General features: G+C 39.1%; 1 protein-coding gene across 3 annotated transcripts in view; it reads left to right on the top strand.

Annotated features, from left to right (window-relative positions):
- The window catches only part of MGAT5 (alpha-1,6-mannosylglycoprotein 6-beta-N-acetylglucosaminyltransferase), a 116,112-nt gene that overhangs the window by 88,137 nt on the left and 15,457 nt on the right, over positions 1–12,518 (top strand). For all 3 annotated transcript variants that reach the window (XM_084524261.1, XM_084524262.1, XM_084524263.1), the window contains 2 exons: positions 5,510–5,659; positions 12,101–12,247. In XM_084524261.1, coding sequence (XP_084380387.1) covers positions 5,510–5,659; positions 12,101–12,247 — 297 coding nt within the window. The remainder of the gene's footprint in view (positions 1–5,509; positions 5,660–12,100; positions 12,248–12,518) is intronic.

Here is a 12,518-nt window from a genome sequence, read left to right as displayed (position 1 = left end):
GTAACTGTGACTATACAGAATATGTTCTTGAAAACTGATAGCTACAAGTGGTCCATCTGTGAGACAAAAGAAAAACTTAAGGGAAAGGGGAGAATGCTAACAGGTTTTGTGTTAGAGAAAAGGTAGAGCTGAATGCTTCTTGGCTCCTCTGCTGAGAAAAATATGTACATTAGTTATGCTTGTTCAATTTCAATCTCTCAGGTTTAAATTTGGTTTTACTGCCCTAAGCTATGTAATCTGTGTCTTAACAGGAAATTTCGCTTAGCATCGTACTAAATACTGTGGCAGTTACTCTTTGAGCTCATGGAATAGAATGGCTTGGTTTGTCCCCATTTGCCCCCTGTTCTTCTGCCTGCAGAATGCTGGTGCAGAGCTGGGTTCCTTTAATTCATGTCTCTTCTAGCTGAGGCTCATGCACTTTTAGTTCCTGATCTCATTATCAGTCTCTCAGGAACAGTTGCATGTAATAATCGTCTACACTTCCTGACCTGAATTGTACTGTCTATCAGTACAACAACCTGTTGAGTACTGGTTAAATTTAAGGAACAAGATACTGGTGTAGTCACCAGCATTTGTTTTTTTCCCACTGTTATATATATATATCTTTTTCAGTTTATTCAGCCTGCATTAATTCAGAAATATGTATTAATAGATTATATGCCCAGAGGGAAGACTTGTGATTGTGTAGTCTGAGATTTGGTGTGACACAGAGGATATTCATGAGCTGATTAAGACAAGAATATGGCTTTTTTGGAAAAGAACATCCGATCTTGATTTTTAAATAGCACACAGTGGAAACCCCACTACTTCCTCTGGTAAATTCCTTAATTGCCTTCTCCCTCAAGACTGCATTACTTCTACTACAGATTTCCAAACCAATTTCCAGTTTTAATAGCAGGTATAGACTTTGTCTACTGGACTGATGTTTCTGTTCTGTTTTCCTATAGAAATACATAGGATGAGGCTAAAGCAACTCATAGTCGTCTTCTGAAAAGCCTGGATGTGCTGAGCCACTGAGAGCTTTGTGCTTTCTAATCTTTAAGCGTTCTCTCATGTCCCTTTTCGCTGAACCTTTTCAAGATTGTTCACATTCCTCTTGCAATGTGAGTGTTGGCAAAGGGTGTGTGGGCCATAAGAGCCTTGAAGTCAGAAAGAAATACTACGTGCATTATTATGCACATACCCTTTTCACCATTGGGAACTCATGTTTAGGTGACTTCTCAGCCAAAACCCTTGTATCTTGTATTTTCGAATTGCTTGTTCCAAGTCAGTGCTCCATTTCTGTAAGTAACGCCTGTCTTGTTTCTTCTAAGAGCTATAACTTAATATTTGGTGGTATTAAAATGCTTACTGAGGGCTTGTTACGTGAAGTGCATCGTAACTGTAACTTGCAGGCTGTAACAGCAGTCATGCCTATATGCACCCGTATGTGAAATGCAGTGACTGCAGATAGGCTTGGAATTGGTGACAATGTGGGGTGTGTTACATGGAGAGAGAAAATCTGGGTCTTGTGATCACCAAAAGGCCTGAACTAATCTTGTATCTGTAATTTATTTCATGTTTTCTTGTTTTCCCTGTGCAACGTTCTTTTCATCTGCTGTCACGGCATATACTGAACCAGGCTAATCTATTTGTCCTGCTATCTTCCTTTATATTGAACGTGGCCAGTTAACAAAAACCATAATCTCCGCTGAACACACATCTCTGCTGGTTCTGGTCAGTCGCTGGAGAAGCACAGTGTGAAGGGGAGGGTGCTCTGATTCCCAGACTAAAGTGCTTTTTCAGAATATCGCTTGCAGATAACTTGTTAAATTTTAAACCAAAAATTGTTGAAAAGTTGAAATGGAACTGAGGAGACTACATTGTCAGTTCAGAGTGAATTCTTTTCTTTTTTCTTCCCTGGGAGTGGGACTAGAATAGCTAACTGCCATCATGGTTTCCTATAGCCATGGACAAGGGTCCTTCTCTGCATCTAGCTAAACATGTAGAAGAAAGATCCCAAATTACTTGTTACTTAATATTTGCTGGAAATCCCCATACACCCGTCACTGCTGCATGACTAGACAGAGTTGGAGAGGCTAGCTCAGACCATCTACTTAAACTGGTGAACTAACCCAGTTATTGTAGCTAAAGAGAACTATAGATTGCTTCCAGACAACAATCTGTCTTGCCACCTCATTCATTGGGGTTAAACTCTGATATAAGCATGATGATACTTATGCCTTCAATCCTAAAAAGAAGAGTCAAGATTCATGATTCATGCATCTTACATTTCCATCCGTCTCAGTTACACACTGCATATACCACTGGATTTTGGTTTATCTTGGGATTGACACTTGGGCGAATAAGCACCCAAATGTTTGGGCCTCTAGATGTAACAGTATGCACTTAGGAAATATGCAAAGACCTGTCCCAGTAGTTCTTTCTTACCTGAATTGCATATGTCAAATTTTATAAAAGCATTGCGTTCTGATTTTTTTCAGTGTTTGAAGGTGTGGAAAGGTTATATGAGCTGTTTTACATGCGTTTTGCAGTTTCAACTTTTGGCCTCCTAATCCACTTTGGGACTCTGAATCAAGATCTTGTGTAACATAATGAGCCTGTAGCTCTGCATATGTGATGGCTACTTTCATTCCCTGTGGAATTTACCGTGTTCTGTGCAGTTGCCCAAGTGGTCTAAAATTGTAAAGAATAATTATAGACTCAGACTGGCAAAGTCATAGTAAAACTTGGTCATGCCTTCTGTCTACCACATCAAGAAAATGAAAGTTCAGTTCTTCATGCATTGTGTTTCTACTATGATTTTTTTGTCACATTAATACCTCTTACATTTTCATCCAACAAACTTAAAATTTCAGCCTTTCAGGACTGAAATTGCTATGTCTCCCTGTCAACATTGTCTTAGGGAAAGACTTACCAGACAGTTGTCATTTGATTTCTTTGATGAGAAGGGCTTTATGATGCTTTTAGAAGTAGGTAGAAATAATTGATGTACAGTAATAACAGTTCTGCACTCAGTGATCAACAAAAATGTCGTTCCTGAATGGCAAGTTTATTTTAGCTGCTAAAAACTTGTTTCAGAAAAGGCTTGTATGACTCTTAGTCACCGCTACTCTTACATTTTGGTTCTGAGGAGAAATAATTGCCTCTTTTGTGATGTGATTATCTTTCATGCTGTAGGTCTAGATTTGTACTGCAGACACCAGACGTACAGTGAATAATGCAATCTGACCCAAACTCTGCAGAGAATGCTGATTTTGCATTACTAGCCAGCAGCCCATGATCTGTTCTCTTAAATTACCTTTGGAAAAGGAAAAATCTTCAGTTTATTTTTATTCTTTAAGATAAAAGAACGTTTGAATCTGCACGCAAGCAAGCAAACTCAGGAAATGGATTAGCAGCGGAAGGAATGTTGGGATTCTGTTTGTTTGCAAATCACATTCCTTGATTTATTTACTTACAGCCCTTGTATTTATAAATGCCGTATTTATGCTCTCTCACTTTCTAAACATTAAAAACATTGAGTTAGAATGTTTTGCTCACTTAAAGCATACCTCCATTCCCCAGAAGTGCTACTGTAAATACAGCATAGAAACCTATTTGTTTCATCCTATACTGCTTTCTTTTGCTATATTCCCTGTTTTGTAACAAGCAGGTGCCGGTATTTATATAGAGGACAGCACATAAATACAATACAGTAGGAAGGTTCACCTTGTTATAGATGATTCGGGAAATATTTTGGGATACACTGAAGGTCCATTATGTGTATCAAAGAATGTTTCCAGCAGGATTTAAGTGATGAATGCCACAGATGCGTTACTGTTCTGACTGTTCCTGCAGTGCACAGGCAGGTCGTGTTGTCATTAATGCCCGTGCTTCATGGCTTTCTCTTTGCATTCAGAACACTGAAGCCAAACTTGTAGGCTTTGTTCATAGCAAGCGCTGGGCAGGCAGGAGTTAGTTCTGCTTCTGACAACAGGCCGGTGCTTCGTTCTGGGAAGACAAGGAGGCTACGCCATTTGTATTTCTCCTAAACATTTGCAAAGTTCCAAAATGGACTTTTGTTTAACAAAATATATGGCTTCTCTACGGTTTCTAATCTTGGTACTTTATTTTACACATAAAGGAAGGAACATCTCTTTCAGAGTAATTCAAACTTAAGTAGAAGTGGAATAAAAAAGAATAAGCTTTTTCTAATAGTTTGTGTCAATTAACAATAACAGCAACTGTATCAAAGAAGAAAGCACATTTGTCTCCATTTCTTGGCTATTTTATATAATACTCAGCCCAGGACATTGAATGGTGTGATCTTGGCATAGCCACCAGCCTAGAGCAGTTCAGTAATGAGGCAGGCAGTTTATTTCTTCACAAACAGAATCGCCAGCAGAAGAAGGTGCAGCTAGAAGCCAGTCGTTATGTGACATTGAATAACCTGTGTATTTGAACGTCTATCACCAGTTCATTTGGTAAGGAAGTTTCAGGAAGCAATGGTGTTCATTCTTTTAGGCCTGATGCCTTATTGTTCCTCCATGATTTTAAAAGACGGGGTTTTTCCAGTCTACTTGCCCTCTGAATGAACTTCAGTCAAATTGTTGGCCAGCTTTCATATAGGTCTGTGGAAGAACAGTGTACAGAATTTACATGACAAAAATAGTGATTTGAAGTAGAGTTCTTAAAAACTCCCTTGCTGCCAAGAAGTACAGAAACTTGTTTCGTGATTTCAGAGTTATTACTAAGACTATGTGCAAATATTGAGGGAAAGTCTCTGATCTGTGCTGCATACTGGCTGTAAATACAGTCTTTAGCTAATTGCTTTTGGAATGCTAGTAGTCTTTAAAACTCAAAAACATATGGCATTGAAAATTAAAGTAATTCTTGTTTGCAAACTAGGGTGGTGTACTGTTTTCTTGTGGGTTTTTTGTTTTGATTATTGCAACTATATAGAACTGTTACTCTGGGTCTTTTCCAAAATGCTTTTTAAAACTTTAGGTAATTTGGATATTTGGAGGTATCTTGTGATTCAGATACCACGTACTTAGATAAGAATGTGTTTTCATTTGGCAGGAGTGCAGCTTACCAGGTGAAATTCACCCTTTTCTTCACAAAGATGATGAACAATAATGAATTTTGTTTCATCTGTGACTAAAGCAGAATGACAATTTGATTTCTCTTTTTTTCTTCCTTTTAGGACAAGTGTTGTTTAGGCAGTGCTAAGAATACAGCTATCTGGTGACCTATTTTTGGTCCAGTTGGAAGTTAATAGGACCTTGATATTTATTTATACATACACTATGAAACAAAAAAAGCTGCAGTTCTCTTCCAAACTAGTAACAAAGAAAATTAATGATGTATGAAATATCAGATATTGTAGGAACCATGTAAAAAAAAAAAATAAGAAGCAGGATGTAAGGAATCATGTAAAAAAAAATATATATATATATAAAAGAAGCTTCTTCCCTTTCTAGCTTCTGCTTGAAACGTGTAAAATATTTTACTGTTGCTGTTGCAGGATAAGAAGGCTTATCTGGACGTCATTCACACCTATATGGAAGTCCATGGAACTGTTCACGGGACAAGCACAATGTATATTCCTGGCTATGTAAAAAACCACGGTATACTCAGTGGGCGGGATTTGCAGTTTCTGCTGAGAGAAACCAAGGTAAGTTGGTAAAGGAGAAATGGCAAAAATAGCTAAAGATAGACAGTATCTGAAGTACATGAATCTCACCTCCTACGATTGCGCTCCTAATTTTAAAGTACTGGAAAAATAAATGACCAATAAAAAGGAGATTTAACTGTCTTCTGTATGCTAAGAATACATTTTTCATCATGTCCGTGTTTTGTGGATTGACAGCAGTTCCTAGAAAATCAGGACCACAACCTACAGTCTGAGAGAGATGCTTAACAACCAACTTGAAAAATGTGGATGAATGCATTTTTCAGTTTCCTAAATGTGATATTCAGCTCAAGATTACCAGCTAAGAGTATAGTTTTAGATCTGTAATGTGAAAGTTAAGCATTATCCAAAAGACATGCAATAGAAATGGTTGCTCTGCCCTACCAATGACTTTAACCTAGACTAATCCTACTCTCTAGGGTAGAAAAGAAAGAAGGCAAGCACTTCATGCTCGATTCAGTTCTTTCCTCTGTTCCAGTTGTGCAGAGACAGAGAAAAACATTGTGTGCTTTTTGTGGTATGCTTTGCCTGTGGCCCCGTAGTCAAGGGAGCTCAAGATAAAGGACAGTGTATATATTTAAATAAATAAATTTTTGTCCAGGAAATCAGAATACTTTGTTGGATTTTCAATGTCATTCCCATAATCTTTGTGGAACACTTTACAACATTAAAATGCTTTAGTAGACTACCTTTAAGTAGAATGTTTAACTTTCAGTTGCTGAAATAAATGGGTCGTGTTTAAAATGAGCAAAAATATATGGAACTTACTCTCCATTGCTGATGGTTCCTTGCTGTGCACTTTTACTGAAAGAATCTATTAAAGAAGAAAAGAAAAAGCAAGTACTTTTCCAGTCTTCCCACACAACTGTAGAGATCTCCTTTTTGAAATATTTGGGAAAATGATGGTAATTTGACATCTCTGTGTGACAGCTGTTGGCAAATTATGACTTTTTAAAGGCAACCACTGGGTGTATGTACTTGATGCATACAGATACACATAATGTTGCAGATTAAAAAGTCAACATTTACTTTCATCATAGATAATACTGAGATTACACAGCTTTCACCTTCATGGAGTCTGAAATCACTGTGTTAATCATAGTACTAACGTGGGTAGAATATTGACATAGTAATAACCCCAAGTACAAACAATGACTTCTTTCTGGAAAAAACTGCGTTCTGTTCACCAAAATAGTAAAATAAGCTAATGAGCTTCTTATTGAGTTGCTGAACTCTAAATTTGCAAAGAACAGTTCATAATACTAGTTATATTTGAGTAAGTCTTGATCTTGAATTCTTTTTTGTCTGTCTTACATGTGTTACAATAAAAAACTTGATTTTCATTGTTAACTGGATAGCTCATCTAGTTATTGGTTACATTTGCTGTATGCTAAAATGCAACATAAAGACACAGTTTAGGACAAGTCAAAGTTAATGCATACTATGCAGTTTACACAGGGTTTTATGACAGAAAGTAGTGAGACTAGCTTTACTCCATCCTTTGACTAGTAATTGCAAGACTGAATGGAAGATACTAACTTGTGACAGTGAAGTACTCCTGTGCTCAGTAAGTTCCTTATTTTTCACAAACTATATTTCTGTGAGAAGTGTGGATCCAAGCTGGAGCGTTTTCAGAGCCCTATGGGCATTTTAATGATTTTCTATACAATTGGTGTGTTGTTGGATTTTTTTTTTTTTCCTCCTATCATTGAGGAAAGTTCTTTGAAAACTTACAGTTCTTTTTCTTTTTAGCTGGATGACTTGTTTAAAGGAACTTGCACCTGTCGACTTACTTTCCACTGCCTTGTTTTGCCCTTAGACAGTGAAATACCAATAGGTAACAGTCATGATTCTTGATCGGAGCTTTGCAATCCCAAAAATTGGTCCCTAAAGTAGTTGGTACAGTACATAGTTATTCTTGAAAGCATGCAGCTGCCGTTTTCTTCTAGAGTACGTTACAAAGCAATGTATTTCAGAATAAGTATGCTTTTCAAGCAGGAGGGGGCTGTTTGAGATTCATCGTGGCTAGCTCAGCTGTGCAGTGCGTGACACAAAGTGGAGATGCCAACAGCTCCTGATGAGAAGGTGGAGAGCCATTCATCACGTCAGAGGAAAATAGGGTAGGCAAGCTGGCAGCCTTCCTGCCAACTTAGCTGACTTCCAGCCAAGTGGGCAGCTGGAGGAGTTGGACCAGGCTGTCTTGGAGAACCAGTACTGAATTTTTGAAGAACACTCCTCCTTTAGAGAAAGTTTCAGATGCAAGTTTTTGCTTCCAGTCACTGAGCATTTTTGAGGGAGTCCAAATTCTTCTATTAAATGGATTTTACATTTTCTGAATGGTGATTCATAAAAGCAGGACCAGTACCCTGTTGAGGCGGTTTAGGAAAATTCCTGCTGTGGTGTTGGCTAAGTTTAAATAGGGAAATGAACTTTTACATTTTTTTTCTTATATTGCCTTTTAGGATGTAATATACTTTCACACACTTCACAAAATCAGCTGCATAGACATTTAACTAGTGAATCTATTCTAAAGGAGTTTCAATCTCAAAAGGATTGACTTTTTTCAGAAAGCATTGTATATTCTTGAGGAAAATATAGCAAGATAGTTAACAATAGTCTTTGTTGCATGTCTCTTTCTGTTGTTCGGAAGAAAATGTATGAAGTAGTTCAGTAAGGAGGCATACAAAAGTGGTGATAAACCCACCAGCCCAATAGAATAAATTAAATGAACTGCACTAACATTAAAAAGAGGAGAAGAAAAGATAAACACTCCTGTTCATGGAAGTATAGCACTTAGTCTCTGGAATATGAAATACTTCTCTTAAATATTGAGCTATTCAGGACTATACAGTTGCAACATTCATTCCTCATTTTATTCTTTTGCCCGTAAATGAGAAAGAGACTATTTGTTCAAGTACTTGTTTTAATAATGGTCCAATCTGTTTCTGTGAACTCTGTGGATAAATTGCTTAGTGTCAACTGAATGTCACTGGTTTTAAAGAATACAGATTTTTTTTTTAAATCTGCTTTTTCATGGGAGTGGTTGTAAAGCCCTCGTTGAGTTGGATGTCATGTCAGGGAAGTTTCCATTGAGCTACTACACCATGAAGAGAATGCCAACGCTGGGATCAGACAAGTGGCGTCTTGGCTGATGTGGTGCTTGCTGGCCAGCTCCAGAGCCTGAAATTTCCTAACAGGGATTCAGTTCACTGCAAATGCAGAAAAGGTTCCTAAGGAGCTTTTCCTATGAAAACCAAAGTATTCCGGCTGAAAGGTTTCAACTCCTGCTTTATTTGTTTCACTTGGGCAAGTGAGACCCTGCTTTTGATTCATGCAGCCCTACAGGTACGGCTGGGTAGCAGACCTTGCAGACAGGGAAGTGGTTTTAAAACATACACGCGGAAGACAAAAAAAAACAAAACCACCCTGATGCTAATAATCTTTCTACATCTGCATTTTTCTGCTGTTATCTCCTGTAGATACACTTTCATAAACTCCTCCTGACAATCATCTTGTTGTATGTGGCATAAGCATACACCACCTGCTGTGGCATGTGCCCACTGGAAGCGCTGTGTTAATAATAACAGTGTGGCTGTCAAAAACATTTTAAAGTTCAGAAAAATGCTCACACAGAACGAGATGCTTTCAAGAACCAACCCACCAGTGGAGTACAAAGGAATTCCACTCTGCCTAGTAATCTGGCTCCAGCTAATAAAGCAAGGTCAGGACTGTTTCTGAACGTCGTGTAGCCACAGCTACGTTATCAACCCGGATTGGGAGCTTTGCTTTATGGACCTCCAGGTGCGGGGTGAAGGTGCCTGTCCTCTGCAGGCTGTGTTATCGGCACAGCACCTGGTGAGAGAGCACCCTGGAAACCATGGTCAGGAGCCTTATGTGGAGGCAGCAGAGTGCATTTATGTCAGAAAACAGTGGAAATGCCATCTGCTCCTAACCTGCCATTTCTGGGGGAGAGCGCCTTCCCTTCCACACAGCCTTATCTGTACTGAGGATGGATGGTACTTCGCTGGTAGCTGACAGTAGTTGTCCATTTTTAGTCTTTGTTGTTTCTACTGCATGTTTTTCCTTCTTTTTCCATTAGTGACTTGCAGCATTTCTATTACATGCCTTTAGGAAGTACCTTGAGGGATTGTTTTAGCCTTTTGGGAAGTAACAAGTTGCATGTAATTCAAAGGATTAGCAAATTAGAGCATCATGCCAATGAGTTATGGAAAGGACCTGAGTTCTCTAATGCTTGCCTTATGAATCCTAATGAATGTGGCTTTCTTGGAGCAATTAAGATAGTCCTCAGCTTTGATCTTTATCCCGTACAACAATACTTACCAAGGAACTTTTGTAAGGCCAGTTTTCAGGAGCAGGGTGGAGATTCAGTTTGGCGATCTCAGCTGAGCTGATGAAGGTGTTGTGATGGTGACTAACAGAAGACTTTGGAGGGCTGCAAGTAGGAGCTTGGGACTGCGAGCAGCAGCAACCTTGGACTCGGGGCCGGCAGGCAGCACACACAGACCCAGCATCCTAGCCATGAGGAGCATCCTTCTTTATTTCTTCAAAGGTGTGGTGCTGCTTAGAAGTAAGGTTTGAAAATGGATGTGAAACAGGTGGTAGGCTATTTATTATAGATTAAGTGTTGACAGTGTGCTCTGTGCTGTCAAAACATAAAAACACGTTTCTTTCCCCATGGAGCTTCCTCCTAAACAAACGGACCAGTCAGACACAAAACTGTTCAGCAGTGCACAGCAGCAGTTTATCAGAAAAGTGAAGGACGAAGCAAACAAACCAGCCTTCTCTGCATAACAGGCAGACACTGGATCATGGGAGAATTGATGCTTCAGGTGGTTCTAATTGCTGGTTCTCATCTGGTTGTCTGCTTGAACTAGGGAGTAGTTAAAAAATAATAATAATGACAACAGTAACATCCTATGTGCAGATTACATGAAATGGTTTCACATCTGTAATTCGTTCTTTTCAAGAAACTGGAGTTCCTTTAAATTAAGCCTCGAGGTGAATGTCAGTGTGTAACTTTTTTTTTTCTGGCAAAAAGGTGATGTATCTTATGCCATATATAAAAACCCAAATTTACATAATCTAGCTTTAGTGGAGCGAGGCTTTCAGATCTGTTTTTATCAGCCACTGGAGAGTTTCCTGCAAGATTTCTCAGCAAGATAGCTGAGAAACATTTTGCAAGTGGGTGACTTTTTTTTTAACCTGAAAATTGGAAACTGAAAGACCAATCTTCAGCTCTGTGCAGTGAAAATTGCATGCTCTCAAACGAGGTGAGAGGTGTTAACTTTCTTTTTAGCCAGCCAACTTGGAATTTGTGCTGTTGTCGTGGGTCAGAGAGGAGCAAGGCTGCAGTGCCTGCACCCAGCCCGACGTGCATCGATGCTTCCAGGTTAGCTCCTGGAAGGGCCCTTCGGTTGGGAATATCCTGTTACTAGGTGTCAATGCCATGTTGCAGAAAACTTCATGTAGAATAGTATAATTTGAATGGTTCTAAGTTATGAGTACTTGATTCTAATAGTGACGAAGATTCCCTTTTGTTTTGAAAAAAATGGGCAGCTCTATAATGTATGTATGTACGTGAAGTCATTCAGCGGTGCTGGGAGCTTGCTGGTATCAGAGCTTTTCATCTCCCATTACACACAGACTTCCAAATGAAAATATTTAATTCAGGGGGTTTAATTATGCTAGGCCAAGAAAAGGTTCAAGATCTAAATAAATGCTGTGCCACTGACAGAATATTCCATTTCTTTGCATTGAGGACAAACGCTACCTTTTTGGAGCACCTGTGATCTCAGCTGCCAACAAGGATGGCTTTGCGGTGCATTTTTTTCTCCTTCCATTTGCCTTGGGGGCACTGAATCCACCTAAGCCTATGCAAGCCCTTGCTGACTAGTTACAGTCTCTTCAGCTGCTGTTTGCTGCCATCTACCGTTTTAATTACACTTAATCAGTCTGGCAGGAGCATGGTCGTACTGGCAAACCAGCAAGGTGGCTGATGTGGGGGAGAGGGGGAAGACAGTCGTGTAGCTGTTCGGGGAGGTCACTGCAGTAAAACCTGGACCTGCAAGAGCCCAGCAGCTTCGTGTGAATGCTAATCAAAGCACCAAATGACTTCTTTCCCCTCTCCCGCCCCCAAAAAATGAAAGAGTCTGTTGTTGCCTCAGCCAAATGTACAAACACTCAGCTCATTACAGAAGATTTTGGTCAGATGTTTGACGAGACATTCCAGTACTGCTCGGGTGTGAGGGAGTGAGCCACTGGATCCCTCCCATTTTCTTTTTAACATTAAGTTCTCTTAGGCTTGTACGTTTTGAATGTGTTATTGTTTAGTTTATGTTAGTTCTTAGCTTTCAATTTTTGTGAAGAACAAAATGAAGATAGGCCATGTTTTCTGTTTTTCAGCTCTTTGTTGGTCTTGGATTTCCATATGAAGGGCCTGCTCCTTTAGAAGCTATTGCTAATGGATGTGCTTTTCTGAATTTAAGATTTAATCCACCAAAAAGTAGCAAAAACACAGAGTTTTTCAAAGGCAAGCCTACACTCCGAGAGGTAAGCTTTGTTAATATTGGTAATTCCTGCATTGAACATTTTTATAGACAATTTTATAGAAAATTTTTATAAACCATATAGGAAAAGGTACATAAATGTTCACCATTTGTAGCAAAAAGTGTGCAACTGTCATTTTCCGTAGCCATCAGTGGGATTGTCAGTCCTTATTTCTAAAGCGTAATAAAAAATTCATTCCCATACTGTTAAGCTTTACTTCTGTGTCTGTCTGTGCATTCTGCTAATACTTGCTGAGAGACCATAAACAGGAATT

This window comes from Aythya ferina, assembly GCF_964211825.1.
Source record: "Aythya ferina genome assembly, chromosome: 6".
In the NCBI taxonomy this organism is placed as follows: domain Eukaryota; kingdom Metazoa; phylum Chordata; class Aves; order Anseriformes; family Anatidae; genus Aythya; species Aythya ferina.
The sequence above is the reverse complement of the archived record's forward strand: the minus strand, read 5'-3'. Positions and strand labels throughout refer to the sequence as shown.